The following is a 19,265-nucleotide window of genomic DNA, read 5'->3' as shown; positions in this document are numbered from 1 at the left end:
GACCTGGACAATATCCAGGCTTGGGCTGATAAGTGGCAAGTAACATTTGTGCCACACAAGTGCCAGGCAGTGACCATCTCCAACAAGAGAGAATCTAACCATCTTCCCTTGACATTCAATGGCATTGCGATTGCTGAATCTCACACTGTCAACATCCTTGGGGCTACCATTGACCAGAAGCAGAACTGGAGTAGCCATATAAATACCGTGGCTACAAGAGCAGGTCAGAGGCTAGGAATCCTGCGACAGGTAACTCACCTCCTTACTCCCCAAATCTGTCCACCATCTACAAGGCACAAGTCAGGAGTGTGATGGAATACTCTCCACTTGTCTGGATGGGTGCAGCTCCAACAACACTCAAGAAGCTCGACACCATGCAGGACAAAGCAGCCTGCTTGATTGGCACCCCATCGACAAACATTCACTCCCTCCACCACCGATGCAGCATTGTGTGCCATCTACAAGATGCACTGCAGCAACACACTAAGGCTCCTTCGACAGCACCTTCCAAATTCGCGACCTCTACCACCTAGAAGGACAAGGGCAGCAGATGCATGGGAACACCACCACCTGCAAGTTCCCCTCCAAGCCGCACATCATCCTGACTTGGAACTATATCGCCGTTCCTTCACTGTCGCTGGGTCAAAATCCTAGAACTTCCTAACAGCACTGTAGGTGTACCTACCCCACATGGTCTGCAGCGGTTCAAGAAGGCTGCTCACCAACCTCTCGAGGGCAATTAGGGATGGGCAATAAATGCTGGCCTAGTCAGCAATACCCACATCCACAGAACAAATAAAAAAAAACTTGGCCCTGCCATCATCAAAATTGCTGCCTTAAAATCGGCAGATGAAGTACTCATCGACAGAAGTAAACGGTTGTCCCGCTGGGCTGAACACTACTGTGAGCTGTGCTCCTGAGTCGGACGTCTCGCAGACTGCGCTTGACACACTCCTGCAACTTCCTGTCATGGATGAGTTAGATGAAGAACCGTCCTCACTGAAGCTCAAAGGCCATAGACCGCCTAGCGAACAGAAGGGCACCCGGCAAGGACGGAATCCCAGCTGAACTGCTTAAGCACGGAAAGTCCCGTCGTTTGCCACACCTTTACGACAACCTCCTCTGCTGGAAAGTAGGCTCTGTTCCACAGGAGATGCGTGACGCCAAAATCATCACTCTATACAAAAAGGCAACAAAGGAGACTGCAACAACTACAGGGGCATCTCACTCAATATCACGGGGAAGACCTTTGCAAGGGTCATACTTAAGACACCATTCACTTACAGACCAAGTGTATCTGGAAGTACAGTGTGGTTTCTGTGCTGGCAGATCGACTGTGGACATGATCTTCTCAATACACTAGCCACAAGAGAAATATAGGGAACAGAGTTTACCTTACTTTTGGAAATCTCACTAAGGCATTCGACACCATCAGCAGAGCAAGGCTGTACAAGATTTTGGGAATTATTGGTGAACTCAAGCTCTTTAGGATTCAGAATGGTGAAGATACCATGTTCATTCTTGGAGATAAATTATTGACTTATTTAACTCAAATATAATTCTGTTGGCTTTTTTACAAATGATTTCCCCCGAACTCTCCTAACACTGCTGCATATTGTTTGCAACTTGTTCTGCATTCAGAAACCACATTAAACATCCTCGGAGTAACACACCCCTCACATTAAGACACTCATACCACAATTTCTGATATAACTCACGCAAGTGCATCTCTTTCACTAATGGAAAATCATCTAAAAGACTGTTTGTAACACGTCCTCCCTACCATTGCCTAACCCAACCTCTGGTAGATGTTGATCACTTGCTGATAAAGAAACAATATCTCCGATGGTATGCCTATAGCTTCAATGTGCCATTTGTATGCTTAGATTTAGGGACAGGACTGGTGTTACTCCATTACATCACCAGCCAAAGATGTTAGTTCATTTTGATGAGGGATGTTGAAAATTGTGAACCCTTTCCTTCTGCATGCTTCACCTGTGCTGTACACGGTTTTATCCTCTTGCTTTCTTCAGGCATTTGCCAATTCCACTAAATGCTAATGTAGGTAGGAGGCAGGTGAAATCTGATTGACCTCTGCCTTTGTTAACTATTTTGCATCTTCCATTTGTAACATTTCTGCAGTTCCTTTTCTCCGCTGTGTCTGCCCAACAAGTCAGGAACTCATTGTTAAGCGAACAATCATCAGTGTGGAAGAATTCTGTCATTTTGAGTGAGACTGGTGCTAAAAGGGTTAAATAATGGGAATAGGTTGCATACACTAGGCTTATATTCCCTTGTATATAGAAGGTTAAGGGGTGATTTATTTGACGTGTTTGAAATGATCAAATGATTTGATAGGGTAGATAGAGGGAAACCTATTCCTATTAGTTTGTGGGGGGTGTGGGGGTGTACAGGGGCAGTCCAGAACAAGGGGCATAACCTTCAAATTAGAGCTAGAACATTCAGGACTGATGTCAGGAAGCACTTTTTCACACAAAGGTCATGAAAATCTGGAACTCTTCCCCCACAAAACAAAAAGTAATTGAGGATAGATCAATTGAAAATGTCAGCGTTGAAATTGTTAGATTTTTGTTAGGCAAGGGTATTAAAGATTATGAAACTAGGACGGGTAGAAAGAGTAGAGATACAGATCAGCGATGATCTAATTGACACAAGGGGCTAAATGATCTATTCTCGTTCCAATGTTCCGTTTTCAGTCTGTTACATACAACATTTAATAGTAAAATGTTGCTTGAACTTAAAGGTGAAGTTGAAGTGGAACTGTTCCAATTTGATTTAGCACATTGTGGTGGTTTCAGGCTCTGTCTGGTAGTACCAGGTACTGTTCTCTCCACCATCAACTTTCCATATTGAGGCTGTTTCTCCCTGAAAGAAAGCTCCCCTGTTGTCTTTGACTTTTTTTTATTCTCCACTCCCTACTCCCCACATTCCTGGATTTCCTGTTCAGTATTCACTGTAGACTTATAAAAAGCTCAAGTTATTTTATGTAAATGCAGCTAATTGTTTCTGTTACTTAACCGCAGTCGAATGAGGAAAAGGATTTTATTGTGTTTACTGTGCTGAGGTGCTGGCCAGGAAGTGCATGTTTAAGGTGATCATATGATCAACTCTTTGTTCTTTAGATTTTGATTTGAGGAGACTGGATAACACTGTGCTGTCTTTTCCCCTTTGAGACCTGTGTTGCTATTTATTCCAATCTGATAAAATGAAAGATTTTCTCTGTCCTAGTGTGCATTAGCACAGTAGTATGACACCACAAAGTCAAGGAATACATATTAGATTGTTAACTTCACTGAACTCTGCTGTGGGAGGCAGTGATTAGAGACGTGACACTTCTTCACACAGGAGGGAAAAAGAATGGTAGAGGAGGTAATCATTGGACTTACTCCCATCCCTCTGAATGATCAGTTTGACAGGAGACAGATGCACAGACAGATCTTCTAATTGCATTGTTGGCTAGAGAGATGCATGTCACAGCAAGACGAGGTGAACTGAGAAGATAGTGGGGGAGGGGGAAAGTGAGCAGGGAACCATTTACAATGAGAGCTAGAATTTGCAGGCAATCCCTTACAAGAGTGGGAGGGAGGTAAGCTCAGCATCTGATGAGAATGCATCAAATTTTCCATCTCAGTTATTCTGAGATGGACCCATCAAAACTACCTAAGGATGAAAGAGCAGTGTGTATTTCTTCTACTTATGCTATCACCAAGTTTACTTAGAAATAACAAGAAGTTTATTGGGTTCACTAGACTTGACAAGCCTATAATTTACATTGCCAAAGCCTTTGATTCCTGCCTTAATGATGTGCACTGATGGAGCCAATAATTGCCCTGATGTCGGTTAGGTTTCAGCTTTTAGGTCTATTTGCTTGGGGCATTCACAGGAATGAAATATGTAGTGCAGATATTTATATATTTGTGTAACTCAGTAGCAGCTGAAATACTTAATTAGTCCTTTGTTTTGCTTGCTTTGTTAACAGCTGAGTACCACTGAAACTTTGTGGAGATGAATTAGAATTTCCCTTGTGTGACTATATCAAATGATTATTATAAATAATAAGTCTACTTGACGGAATTCAGATGTCATTTATAAAACAGGAAGAGCAAAGCCAAGTAGGGATTTATAAATTTTTTTGCACTCGACCAGTGAAATGACAGTTGTCTCCAGCGAGTAGCTAAATCATAGAGAATTGGAAAGTACCAGTTAGTTTATCTCACTGAGATGGTGGTGGAGCTATGACTGTCTCCTGGGTGATGGAGAGGAAAGTACTCTGGAATTCCCACTCGCAGTAACTGCCTGCTGATCTTTGTTAAAGTGCATGTTTGTGGGCATTAGGTGAGAGCACGATCAGGCCCGACTGTGATGCATACTGTGGATGAATAGCCTATTGATGGATGTGTGTGTGTCTCAATCTCTCACACAGTCAGGCACACACGCGCACTTGCAGACGTGCATCGCATGCGCACGCACACAGTAGTCATTCAGAGTACCAGAAGTAAGGACCTGTTCTGCCACTTGGGTAATATTTCTGAAAATCTCAACATTTTGGTGTTATCTCATTGGCAGAAAATCTAGTTCATTACATCAAAAGATCATCAATATTCCGTCCTATATCTAAGCTAGTTGGTGACACTCCATGCAGGGAGAGTTTCTGGGTTTGAAGTTAACCTGTCAAAATCTGAACAGGCCATTACCGAGATGTTTTGCATAATATACACATCCAAGTTATATCTGGTCAAGTTATAGACGGACAGGAGGCTTTGTGCCTCAATGAAAGTGTAAACAAACCTCGAAGTTCACTTAGATTGGAGCTTAATTCCAGCTCTGTCGCACCACACTGCTAGTTACCTAGAAACCTCAAGTATTTAGAAACCACATCCTAACTCTGCTGTGCTTTCTTGCATTGTTTGGGTTGGAATTTTTCCCCTGTTAAGTTAAAGCGAAATATGAATGTAGAAAAAGATCAGCTAGATCTGTGCGACGTGTATATATATACCACCACTGGCACTCTGTGGCAGCTCTTTCAGTTTTTGTTTAAGGCTTTTTCTACAGTGTGCCAGACCAAAACCACCATTAAGTCAGTGCAGCACTGCTATATAACCAACAATGCCCCATGAATGCCAGCTAAATATATTGATGGTCAGGTTAAAAGATGAACAAGAAGGTCTCACGGTTGGTATCCCTTTTACAGAAATCAGAATTTACTCCTCTTTGTCATGAATTTTTAAAGTTGTTTAAATTTCTGATGACATTGCCTAGGAAGAAGACAACAGCTTTTACTAGTGCTCTGCCAAATTTAACTTTTTTAAACAAAAGTTGTCGTCTTGACTCCACTCAGATGTCGTCTTTGGCCTCCTTGTCTCGAGAGACAATGAGTAAGCGCCTGGAGGTGGTCAGTGGTGTGTGGAGCAGCGCCTGGAGTGGCTATAGAGGCCAATTCTAGAGTGACAGGCTTTTCCACAGGTGCTGCAGAAAAATTTGTTTGTCGGGGCTGTTACACAGTTGGCGCTCTCCTTGTGCCTCTGTCTTTTTTCCTGCCAACTGCTAAGTCTCTTCGACTCGCCACACTTTAGCCCCGCCTTTATGACTGCCCGCCAGCTCTGGCGAACGCTGGCAACTGACTCCCACGACTTGTGATCAATGTCACAGGACTTCATGTCGCGTTTGCAGACGTTTTTAAAGCGGAGACATGGACAGCCGGTGGGTCTGATACCAGTGGCGAGCTCGCTGTACAATGTGTCTTTGGGGATCCTGCCATCTACCATGCGGCTCACATGGCCAAACCATCTCAAGCACCACTGGCTCAGTAGTGTGTATAAGCTGGGGAAGTTGGCCGCCTCGAGGACTTCTGTGTTGGAGATACGGTCCTGCCACCTGATGCCAAGTATTCTCCGGAGGCAGCGAAGATGGAATGAATTGAGACGTCGCTCTTGGCTGACATACCTCGCTGCCATAGGCTCCAGGCCTCGCTGCCATAGAGCAAGGTACTGAGGACACAGGCTTGATATACTCGGACTTTTGTGTTCCGTGTTAGTGCGCCATTTTCCCACACTCTTGGCCAGTCTGGACATAGCAGTGGAAGCCTTTCCCATGCGCTTGTTGATTTCTGCATCTAGAGACAGGTTACTGGTGATAGTTGAGCCTTGGTAGGTGAACTCTTGAACCACTTCCAGAGCGTGGTTGCCAATTTTGATGGAGCATTTCTGACGTCCTGCCCCATGATGTTCGTTTTCTTGAGGCTGATGGTTAGGCCAAATTCGTTGCAGGCAGCCGCAAACCTGTCGATGAGACTCTGCAGGCACTCTTCAGTGTGAGATGGTAAAGCAGCATCGTCAGCAAAGAGAAGTTCCCTGATGAGGACTTTCTGTACTGGGGACTTCGCTCTTAGACGGGCAAGGTTAAACAACCTGCCCCCTGATCTTGTGTGGAGGAAAATTCCTCCTTCAGAGGACTTGAACGCATGTGAACGCAGCATCTACCATTGGCAAATTGCAGGGCATGCTTCCCAGGTCACTTGTGGATGTAGCTTCCAGGATATAGCACACTGAATAAATATTTGTGAACTGCGCATATAATTGCATTTACACTTTAGAAAGTATAGAATAAACATAGAATTTGTTTTTGAAGAAAGCCTTAAGCTCTTTTTTTTCAATTTTTATGTTGTTTTCACATTTAAGAAGTGTTCTTGACCTTCCATGCTTAGTGGCTTGGGGTTAGAGGCTATTTCTCAAACTCTGTTTCAGAGACAATGCAATTCACCCTGCTATTACTCTATGAAATCTCTGCATATGTATGAATATCCGTGCAGAGCTCTTTCCATCATGCTCACCTCCCACTTTTTTCATTTTGGGGCATTTTGTATCACCAGTATTCGCCATCAGAAACTTGTCTGGACAGGTTCAGTTTACTGGTTTGAGTAAAGTCAGGGCTAGTTGTTGCTTATAGTACTGCTTGTTTTTCTAAGTTTTACTGTTGTGAATTAATATAAACTTTTCTGTTGTCTTGAAGAGGGGCAATAGATTTGTTGGCCTATCTAACAATTAAGTTGCAGGATGGAGTTTACTTACACTGAGGAGGATTATTTGAATTAGCAGCTTTTGTGTACTTGGTTTTGTCAGCCCTTCCAGCATTCCCTAGGGAGATGAAAGCTTTGTCTACTCTTGACTTTCACAAGGGCCTCATTGCCATGCAAATCCATCAGCAGACAGTCGTGCCTTCACAAAGCGAGAGATACAGTATGCAAATTATAAATTATCAATTTGAATGATCCCTTATTTTGCTGTTTAATTTTAAAGTGTTTATTCTCAACAGAGTAATGTTGAATTTGCTTTTGTCATGCACTCAGTTCTATTTAATTGTAACAATCCACTTTGAAAGGTATGTTTCCATCAGTTTCCTTGGGAACAAATGATCCTTGTTTTGGTCTCCGCGTTGAAAAAGCTTTTGTGTTGTGCATAATTATTACGTTCCATTTTTTTTCAGAGTCTAGAAATAAAATAAACTGATAATTAAACAATGTTATGAAAGATAATATCCCTTTGGTATTCCTTTTTCACGTTACTGTATTTCTCAATTTTATCTCCTTTTTTTTTCCATTTCTTAATGTAGTGATTTACCCAAGCATATAGATCTATGGATACTGGGAGCCCAAATGGTCTATCATGAGCGCTGTGGCTCCATGGTTACTGGCAATAGGCAGCTCAGTTCCAGGGAACTTCACAGTTTGTGCTAGAATCATAAATTTACAGCAAAGGAGGAGGTTATTTAGCCATTGGTATCTGTGCCGGCTGTTGATTAGAACAATATCTATAAATAATTTCACTGTCCTGTCTCTTTCTCTGCATCAGATATTTATCCAGTTTTTCTTCTTTGCCTCAACCATTCTTGGCGCTCAGAATCTTCTGGAGAAAGAAAGCTTCTCCAAACTTCCCTCAACATTCACACACTGGATAGTGATGAGGAGCAGGAATCTTCTCTGCTCCCTTTCCAAGCATCAACAGGAGCTAATTCCAGGTTTTCAGACACAGGACTTGTTTTTCCTTTCGGAGATCCAGATGTGCTTTGGAATCCAATTCTGGGAGAATTAAAAACTGGGGGTCATAAATATAAGGTAGTCACTAATAAAACCAATAAGGAATTCAAGCAGAACATCTTTACGCTCAGTGGTTAGAATGTAAAACTTGCTCCATATGGAATAGTTGAGGATGAAATTGGGAGGAAACGAGATAAGTACATGAGGGGAAAAGAAATAAAAGGTTAGGTGGATAGTGTTAGATGAAGAGGGCTCGGAGGAGGGTCATATGGAGCATAAACACAGGCATAGACTTGTTGGGCTGAATGGCCTGTTTCTGTGCTGGAAATTCTATATAATTCTACATAAGGAAGCAAAGCAAGCTTGTGGCCTGTGTGCCCAGTGGTACAGGCACATTGGGGCACCAGCACACTTCTTCATAGATGTTGAGATGGAGCTTTGCACCTGCAGGTCCTCTTGCCAGAACTGTAGCCAGTTTTTCTTCTTTCTTCCCTCTCATAGCTCACAGAGGCCGGCAGTGACAGAAAGTGACTGAAATTAGAAGTATGGCAATAGATGAACCGCAGTTTGTCTCTGAAATGAGAGACAAGGGATATAAATAGAAAAATAGCCCATTCACTCAGCCAAAGTGTTAGCTGCATACACAAAACCAAAATAACATTTATATCAACTTGTCTGCACTTTCTAGTGGAGGAATAATTATTCAGTTCTCATTCTCTCTCACTTTCAACAGTCAATGAAGAGGTATCCATGCCGACAGTGCGATCGTTCCTTCAACTCCTCGCACAGCCTACGGAGACATATCCGAGTTAACCACGATGGTGTCAAGAGAACCTACACCTGTTGGTAAGTATTGCACCAGACCAGACTGTTACATGAATGTGTCCAAGTTGACTGATCAGTATGAAATTGATTCTCATGTCACATTAGCTCACAAGAAAATTCTGTTTGCTTGCAGTTGTGCTGTATATTACCTCTAATCTGGTGCTGCATTAAAGAAACAACTGGCATTTGTGTAACATCTTTCACATCCTCCAGTAACCCCAGAGCTTCTTGCAGCTAATGAATTACTTTTAAAATATAGTCATTGGCAGCAGCCAGTTTGTCCTTCAGCAAGGTGCCAAAAATAGCAAGATAGAATTCAGTCATTCCATTGTTGAAGGATAAATATTGGCCAGCACACCAAAATACCTTCCTGCCCTCCTTTGAATAATGTCATGGGATCGTTTCCACACACCTGAACAGACAGGCAGGGCCTCAGCTTAACATCTCTTCAGAAAGACGCACTCACCTTTATTTGACATATTGCACAATCCCCAAAAAGCATACAGTAAGCTATAGTTGTACTTGTAGACCACAAGGAATATATTGACTGTATGTAGATGCTGCATAATTGTAAGATTTCATTTTCTTAATTGAATTGTCTAATTTCTGTGCAATGTCCAGTTGTTGTGAATGCCCCTTTATCTCCTCTTCCCTCTTTGTTTTATCATATCTTCAAGCTGTTCCATCACTGTCATTGCTTTACAAAAAGGTGTTGTCCAGTGTACTCAGTAGTGCATTCCCTAGTGTTTTCGTGTAAATGCCACAGGAATGCAGGGCAAAACTGATTCAGCATAGAAAGTTCTTGTTGAAGTTATAAGATGTGTTAGAAGCAAGAGGATGTACTGGGTGCACAGAAGCAATAATACAAAGAAAAACTGCAAATGTTGAAAATCTGAAATGAAAATGCTGGAAATGCTCAGCTGATCTGTCAACATCTGAAGAGCAGAGAAACAAATCTCATTTTAAAGAAAGCAGCAAGTTTAGGAGTCATTGGTGCGGAGTCAGACGTTTACTTACAAAGCGATTTATTTAAAAATGTTAATTTTGAAAAGTTTCTTTTGAAAAGACAAAAGGTTACAAAATATATATATTTTATATATAAATATATATATATATATATATATATATATATATATATAAATAAATATATATATGTACAAGCTCAAAATTTCAAAAATGCCATCCAAAGCCGTGAGCATATAGCCCACATGTACTGAAGCAGTGGTGGAATGTACTGATACCAGTTGATATTGGCCGATATCAGAGGTTTCTGCTTCCACACTTGATTATAGAAATTGAGGACCAATAGGGAATATCTTCAAAACTGATAGCTATGCCTGGGATCTATCTGGTTGGGTATTTATATAGGAACAGGTAGGCCATTTAACCCCTTAAGCCCATTCAGCCATTCAATAAAATCCTGTATCTCTCATCCATTTGCCTGCCTTTGTCCATATCGCCCAAAACTATACTTGCCCTTAAGTTATTTAATAATCAAGTTAGAGGATTTAGGGACACCAGGACTTTTGAGTGGTGGATGATGACGTTGGACAAACAAATAACATGTCATCTTCCCCCACCACTGCCTGACTTACTGTATCAAAAATGAAAGTGAATGAGTAAAGAGTTAGTGTAGCAGAAGCGAAACATGGAGAACTTCTATACCTTCAATATGTGGGCAGCCATGTACATGTAGTCAGACATCTGTAATTTTGTTGTGATATTTAAAACTAAAAAGCAGCACCTTGCTTTTACTGGGGTACTCCATTCCCTAACTACTGATTCCAACCATCTCCCTGCCAACAGTTTGTTCTCAACCTTGGTGTCACATTTGACCCAGAGATGAGCTTTGAAGCTCACATTCATGTCATCACTAAGACCGCCTGTTTCCAGCTCCATAATATCACCTGTCTTTGCCTGTCTCAGTCCATCTGCTAAAACCTTCATTCATGCCTTCATTACCGCAAGCCTTGACTATTCCAACGCACTCCTGGCTCATTTCCCACATTCTACCTTCCGTAAACTTGCGGTCATCCAAAACTCTGCTGCCTGTGTCTTAACTTGCACTAAGTCCCGTTCACCTATCACCCCTATGTTCGTTGATCTACATTGGCTCCCGGTCAAGCAACGTCTTGATTTTAAAATTCTCATCCTTGTTTTCAGATCCTTCAGCCTCGCCCCTCCCTATATTTGAAACCTCCTCCAGTCCTACAACCCTGCAAGATATCTGCGCTCTTACTTCTGGCCTCTTGAGCATCCCTGATTTTAATTGTCTGCCATTGGTGGCCATGCTTCAGTTGCCTTGGCCCTAAGCTCTGGAATACCCTCCCTACACCTCTCCAACTCTCCACCTCATTTCTTCCTTTAAGACACTCCTTAAAACATACCTCTTTGACCAAGCTTTTGACCATCTGATCTGATGTCTCCTTGTGTGGCTCGGTGTTACATTTTGTTTTATAATGCTCCTGTGAAGTGCCTTGGGATATTTTATTACATTAAAGGCGCTTCATAAATATGAGTTGTTACTATAACACTTGAAGTGATTCACCACAGAATTCAGAGTCAGACTGGCAGCTGGTAGAAATCTACAAGAAGCAACAACTTGCAGATTACATTATGGTACTTTTGGTACCAAATCTCATCAGTTCAGTTTCGAGAAACCATTGTAACTCTGCAACAATCTCGGAGTATTTGAAAGAGAGATAATGTGGCTGAATCATCGTCTAGGATTATGCAAGACCACTTGAGTGTTTGAAAGGGTGCTTCTTTTTCCTAGTTTTCCTTCTTGCTGCCTTTCCTCAAGGCCCATGTCTAGAGTGTACAGTTCCACAGACAACAGCAGCCCTGCTGTATCTTGCCCAAGTGGGTGTTCTTCATGTGTAAGCTAGAACAGTACATGTCAGCAGGCTATTTGTGTGGGTGGAGCCATGCTGAATGCTTTCCTGACCTGACGCCCCTGCATTCTGTCAATCTGGGTGTGTCCGAGAAGACACTGGTATAGGATATAGCAGTGCTGCACCACCAAATGGTCATGTCCTGCAATTAATGCCATTGGGTCTATTTCCATAGAGAATTTCCATTGTAAGCTTTCAAAAGTTCTGAGAAGTAGCAGTGAAGTTTGTGGACAGGAAGTGCATGCATACCCAGGTTCTTTTAACATAATATAATCTATGATGGTGCACACAGTGAGCAAAACCATGTTAAAGCCTTCAAGTGAAATGGGGTTAGAGGCCAGGGAACAATTGGAGCAGGGCGCAAAAACTTTAATTCGAAAGTAACACGCTGTCCTTTTTTGATATTTCCATTCAAAATTATGTCCACATGTATAATCAAAACTGCATATGTAAATGTCAGGCTGCAGCACCTTCACTGGTGAAAGGGCATAGTTACAGCTCGATAAATTTAAATAATAAATGTGGACATATGGATCTGTAATGGAATTCTCTGTCCAGACAAGATTTTAATATATCAGAGGTTTAAATCCACAATATATACATGTGTACAATTTCCAGCTAAGGGCTTTGCATAATGATCAGGAGTCAGAGGCCTCAGCATTTGTACACATGGAATCCTACTTGTTTGTTTGGTTATAACTTCCGTATTATGTCAGGGCACCTGGTTTGAAGCTTGCAGGATTAACATTGTTATCCATCTCTCATAACTTTCCAAGTTTAGCTCCGCTGTTCCCCAGTTTGCCATGTGAACAAACTTCAATTCTTTTGTAAAACAAATTCGCAACCGATTCATCAGCATCTGCAATAAGTAAAATCAGGTTAACCTTTTGGATGTAATCGTACAACAAAAAGATTATTCTGCCTTTTCACAGATTCTGTTGTTCTGTATATTTCCAATAATTGTTTCCCCTTTTTATTTGGTTTTGTTTGTGTTTGTTACACTTGTGTATGACAATCTGTAGTGTGCCCCCTAACTTTAAAGGAGACCCTTTTTACTTGGCCTGTCTCAACCCCCCTCGTGCTTTCCCATGCTCAGACTAAAAGCCAAACCGTACCATATGTGATGATGCTTCCCTCTCGCCAGCTAAAGGACCCGAGAAATTGAATAACTGGAGCAAATGTCAATATCTATAAGGTGCTCATCACATGGTGTGTTATCAAGCTCACATTCATTGACAAACAAATAGCTTGAGTTGGCGTTACTGTGGCTCACCATTTATACCTGTCAGAAATGGTTGTCAGACAAGTGGATAATATCCAGGCATCGACTAGCTGCTGCGGCAGTTGCAATGCACCAATACCTCCTTGGGTGTAGGAGTAGAATAGTTGCAGATGATCTGCTATGCAGACATACCTGACCAGGCATATCCGGTTGCCCAGTGAACCTGCAAACAGAACTGTTTGTTTAAAAAAAAATAAATAAATTCCATTTGCTTCAGTGCATTTTTGGGCAAAAGCTTTCAGAAGCACCAACAAAACTGAAAAGATATTCTTCATTGAACAAAAAACTCATTCAGTTCAGCTCATCCTTAAAAGCAAATAGAATTCATTCTGTGTAGCAGGAGGCTTTCCTACAGCAGCCAATCACTTATTTCCTATAGGAACAAAACTTGAGACAAATTGACCACCAATCTGATATTAGCCAAGTTGCTATGCAGATCATTTCATTTCTGGTCTAGAAACATCATTGAAAATTAGAGCCCGTTTTACTCCGATCGCCCCACCATGGACCAATAATGAAAACAACATCACTAAAACAGATTATCCAGTCATTTTTCATTGCTCATTGTGGGCCTTTGTTGTGCGCAAATAGGCTGTCGAGTTCCTGACATTACAACAGTGACTACATTTTAAAAGTACTTCATTAGTTATAACAATCTTTGGGACATCCTAAGACCTTAGGATGAAAGGCACTGTGTAAATTTTCTTTATACTTTTATTGAACATTATTGACTTAGTCTGCTGGTCTAGACTTCACCATGTTTACACTTCAAGCTGGCACCAATATTTAGCTTCCAGATTGCCCATCTCTAGTCTCTGCAGTACATTTATATAATTTAGTTGAAGGTGAAGGCTGAGTAAATGAGGAACCTATTGTGGGTACAGTAGCTCAACGTCTACCTGAATAGCTTTCTCCTTCTGTTTGTTTTACTTTCCAAGCAGTACAGCTTCCAGACTTCCATCAAGTTGGTGAACATATTTACATTCTCTCATTCTTCCTCCTTTCTCTATTGCTTTCATCAATCAAACAACTAAAGTGTGGCTCAGAACGAGACAATAAATACAAAGGGGGGTGGGGAGGAAGAGCACCTGACCAAGAGAGTCCCAAAGGGCCTGAAGTTCTTACAGGACAGTATCTGTTTTTCTTCCCTAGTGTATAACAGTATTAGTTTGTAGTTAATTCCATACAAAAGTAAAATACTGCGGATGCTGGAAATCTGAAATAAAAATAGAAAATGCTGTAAATACTCAGGTCTGGTAGCATCTGCGGAGAGCGCAACAAAGTTAACATTTCATCTCTCTAACCTTTCATCAGAAGGAATTCCATACCTTCAGTAGGAGTTCTGACATTTTGTTAATTCACAACAGTTAGAACATTTATCAGTATCCCCAGGCCAGAGAAAAATATAAAACAGCAGCACTGCTTCTGAGTAGGCCTGTTGGTCACAGCATGGATTGTGGACTTGGCCAGACAGAAAGGACCCTGGACTAGTAACACAAAAGCATAACACATTTTATCTATTTTTTAACATTTGTACAGTCAGCTAGCTGAGGAAAGATAAATAGCCACCGAAAATATGTTGATGGGTTCACCTCCTTTATGATATTGATGGTGCTAGCTAACTGTCCAGTTTTGATATTGTGTTCATAATTTCTGCAATTATTTCCAGGTACTGCACGGATGAAAAGCACTTTTTTACCAAGCGCTTCATGCTGGAGAAACACATTAACCTAATGCACGGCATCAAAAACCCAGACTTCAGCCAGATGCCAAAAGCTGTGCACACGGGGACAGACACAACAGTGGTGAGCTCCCCTCCCCATTTCTATTTTATTTTAAGGTGGACACCAAAGGTTTTGCTCGGTGGGAGGGCAGTAGGATGGGGTGGTTACCTGGAATTTCCTGCATCAGGCAGAGCTGATAGAAAGCAGGAGTGAGATGCTTCACAGCAGGAGACACGGAAATCAAGTAACTATTTACCTGTGCACTTGTGGCACAGCTGCAGAGGACAGACCAGCAAATAACAAGCATAGAGTGAAGATGTCTGGGTTTCGAGGGCTGGTTTTCTTGTCACTAGGGTCATGTGGCCTATGTTTAGTTTAGTTTAGAGATACAGCACTGAAACAGGCCCTTCAGCCCACCGAGTCTGTGCCGACCATCAACCACCCATTTATACTAATCCTACACTAATTCCATATTCCTACCACATCCCCACCTGTCCCTATATTTCCCTACCGCCTACCTATACTAGGGGCAATTGCTAAAGGCCAATTTACCTATCAACCTGCAAGTCTTTGGCATGTGGGAGGAAACCGGAGCACCCGGAGGAAACCCACGCAGACACAGGGAGAACTTGCAAACTCCACACAGGCAGTACCCAGAATTGAACCCGGGTCACTGGAGCTGTGAGGCTGCGGTGCTACCCACTGCGCCACATTAGTAGTTTAGACACTCTTCAATGGAAGCAAAATATAGGTTCCAAAAATAAAGTGGTCATTGATCCAATACAACTACACCATCTGGTCCTGTACATTTTTGTAGAATGATACAGCACAGGAGGAGGCCATTCAGCCCATCATGTCTCTGCTGGCACTTTAAAAGAGCTATCCAATTAGTCCCACTCCTCTGCACTTTTCCCAAAGCCCTACAAATTTCTGATTTCAAAGTATACATCCAGTTCCCTTTAGAAAGTTACTATTGAGTCTGTTTTTGTAAGGCTTTTGTTGACTGAAAGTAAACAGATTGCGTCGGATCTGTATGTGACGCAGAAAGAGTCAACAGGACATGTAAACATAGCCACTTGATGAGCACTGATCTTTTATCAGTCTGAGCACTCAGATGCTGAGTTTAGGATTCCAAGGAACCCTGTTGAGGCACATTGCTTTATTAGACTACCTCCTGTGGATATGGCACTCAACCAAGCAATGAAAGATGATGCAGATTTGCACCACATTTCATTCAAATTATGGAGTTCCAAAAACAATACAAAAAGATGTAGCATTGGGTGAAGATTAGTATTTAATAATAAACAAAACCAAAGAGAGCAGCAGGGTAAACAAAACAATACAAGGTTTTGTTTCTGTTATAAAATAAAAATTCTCTTTTATACTTTTCCATCGTGAATTTTTTTTCCTATTCATTCTTCGGATGTGGGCATCGCTGGCAAGGCCAGCATTTATTGACCATTGCTAATTGCCCTTGAGAAAGTGGTGGTGAGCCGCATTCTTGAAGCGCTGTAGTTCATGTGATGTAGGTACACCCACAGTGCTTTTAAGATGGGAGTTCCAGGATATTGACACAGCAACAGTGAAGCAATGGCGATACAGTCGCAAGTTGGAATGGTGTGTGACTTGGAGGGGAACGTGCAGATGGTGTTTCCATGCATTTGCTGTTCTTGTCCTTCTAGGTGATAGAGGTCATGTCTTTGGAAGGTGCTGTCTAAGGAGCCTTGGCGAATTGCTGCAGTACATATTGTAGATAGTACACACTGCTGCCACGGTGCTGGAGGGAGTGAACGTTTAAGGTGGTGGATAGGGTGCTACACAAGCGGGTTGCTTTGTCCTGGATGGTGTTGACCCCTTCAGTGTTGTTGGAGCTACACTCATCCAGGCAAGTGGACAGTATTCCATTACACTCCTGACTTGTGCCTTGTAGATGGTGGACAGGCTTTGGCGAGTCAGGAGGTAGTTACCCAGCACAGAATTCCCAGCCTTTGACCTGCTCTTGTAGCCACAATATTTATATGGGTGCTCCAGTTAAATTTCTAGTTAATGATAGCTCCCAAAATATTGTTGGGAGATTCAACGATGGTAATGCCATTGAATGTCAAGGGGAGATAATTAGATTCTCTCTTGTTGGAGATGGCTATTGCCTGGCTGTTGTGTGGCACGAATGTCACTTTGCCACTTATCAGCCCAAGCCCGGATGTTGTCCAGGTCTTGTGTGCGTGCACAGACTGCTTCATTATCTGAGCAGTCACAAATGGCACTTAACACTGTGCAAGTGAACAACCCCACTTCTGACCTCATATTGGATGGAAGGTCATTGATGAAGCAGCTGAAGATGGTTGGGCCGAGGACACTACCCTGAGGAACTCCTGCAGCGCTGTCCTGGGGCTGAGATGATTGGCCTCCAACAACCGCAACCATCATCCTTTGTGCATCAACCAGCAGTGAACTTTCCCCCAATTCCCATTGACTTCAGTTTTGCCAGTGTTCCTTGATGTCACACTGTGTCAAATGCTGCCTTGATGAGAAGGACAGTCACTCTCACCTCAACTTTGGAGTTTAGCTCTTCTGTCCATGTTTGATCCAAGGCTGTAATGAGGTCTAGAATGTAGTAGCCCTGGCAAAACCCAAACTGAACATCAGTGAGCAGGTTGTTGCTAAGTAAGTGCTGCTTGATAGCACTGTCACGACACCTTCCATCACTTTGCTGATTGAGAGTAGACTGATGGAGCAGTAATTGGCCGGATTGGATTTGTCCTTTTTGTGGACAAGACATATCTGGGCAATTTTCCACGTTGTCAGGTCGATGCCAGCGTTGTAGCTGTACTGGAACAACATGGTGAAGGCTGCAACTAGTTCTGGAGCACAAGTCTTCAGTGCTACAATTTGGACATTGTCAGGGTCCATAGCCTTTGCTGTATCCAGTGCCTTCAGCCGTTACTTGATATCACATGAAGTGAATCGAATTGGCTGATGACTGGCATCGAAAATGTTGGGGACATCAGGATGAGGCCAAGATAGATCATCCACTCGGCATTTCTGGCTGAAGATAGTTGAAAATGCTTCCGCCTTGTCTGTTGCGCTGATGTGCTGGGCTCCCCTGTCATTGAGGATGGGAATGTTTTTGGAGTCTCCTCCTCCAGTTAGTTGTTTAATTGTCCACCACCCTTCATGACTGGATGTGGCAGGACTGCAGAGCTTAGATTTGCTCCGTTGGTTGCAGGATCGCTTAGCTCTGTCCATCACATAAAAGTCTGCTCAGGTCAGGGAAACCCAAACCCAACAGAGCCCATCGGACCCACGCTCGAAACCAACGCGAGCCCAACCCGACCACCGGAATGTTCCCTTTACCTACCTTGCGACTCTGAATCTGCAGGAAGCTGCAGCATGAGCATGATGATATCATAAAAATGCTCACTGCGCGCGCACACAGTTTCCCTCCTTGACGTCCCAGACTCCCAGCTCAGGTAGGTTTTTTTTACTTTTAACTCTTACCAGTAATACTTACTTTGTGCGTCCAACCTGGGCCCGACCCGAGCCTGAAGGCCGGACCCGGAAGAGCGACCGAACCCGACACGTCATCGGGTTCGGGTCGGGTAGCAGGCCTTTACCATCACATGCTGCTTCTGCTGTTCAGCATGCATGGAATCTTGTGTTGTAGCTTCACCAGGTTAGCACCTTATTTTTAGGTATGCCTGACGCTGCTTCTGACATGCTTTCCTGCATTCCTCATTGAACCAGGGTTGGGCCCCTGGCTTGATGGTAATGGTAGAGTGAGGGATATGATGGGCCATGAGGTTGAATACAATTATGCTGTTGGTGGCCCACATCGCCTCTATAATGCCCAGTTTTGGGTTGCTAGATCTGTTCTGAGTATATCTCATTTAGCACAGTAGTAGTGCCACACAACACAAAGGATGGTGTCTTCAATGTGAAGACAGGATTTTGTTCTCCACACTGTGCGGTGGTCACTCCTACCAATAATGTCACGGAGAGATGCATCTACAACAGGTAGTATTGTGAGGATGAGGACAAGTGGTTTTTTTCCCTCTTGTTGGTTTTCTGCCACAGGCTCAGTCTGACAGATATGTCCTTCAGGATTCGACCAACTCAGTCAGTAGTGGTACTTCCGAGCCCCGCTCGTTAATGGATTTTTAAGTCCCACACCCAGAGTGTATTCTGTGCCCTTGCTACCCTCAGTGCTTCTTTGAAGTAGCATTCGACATGGAGGAGCACTGATTCATCAGCTGAGGGAGGGCAGTAGATGGTAATCAGCAGGAGGTTTTCTTGCCCACGTTTGACCTGATGCCATGAGACTTTATGGGTTCTGGAGTCAATACTCAGGACTCCCAGGGCCACTCCCTCCTCACTGTATACCACTGTGCCACCACCTCTGGTGGGTCTGTCCTGCCGGTAAGACAGGACATACCCAGGGATGATGATAGAGGAGTCTGGGACATTGGCTGTAAGGTACAATTCGGTGC

At 42.9% G+C, this 19,265-nt stretch overlaps 1 protein-coding gene across 10 annotated transcripts in view; it reads left to right on the top strand.

Moving 5' to 3' along the window:
- Nucleotides 1-19,265, top strand: part of znf592 (zinc finger protein 592) — a 158,423-nt gene that overhangs the window by 133,236 nt on the left and 5,922 nt on the right. For all 10 annotated transcript variants that reach the window (XM_068015382.1, XM_068015391.1, XM_068015381.1 and 7 more), the window contains 2 exons: nucleotides 8,787-8,899; nucleotides 14,724-14,859. In XM_068015382.1, the coding sequence (XP_067871483.1) occupies nucleotides 8,787-8,899; nucleotides 14,724-14,859 (249 nt within the window). The remainder of the gene's footprint in view (nucleotides 1-8,786; nucleotides 8,900-14,723; nucleotides 14,860-19,265) is intronic.

The sequence above is a fragment of the Heterodontus francisci genome, chromosome 35 (assembly GCF_036365525.1).
Source record: "Heterodontus francisci isolate sHetFra1 chromosome 35, sHetFra1.hap1, whole genome shotgun sequence".
NCBI classification, from domain to species: domain Eukaryota; kingdom Metazoa; phylum Chordata; class Chondrichthyes; order Heterodontiformes; family Heterodontidae; genus Heterodontus; species Heterodontus francisci.
Note: the sequence above shows the minus strand (reverse complement) of the source record. Positions and strands in the feature narration are given on the sequence as shown.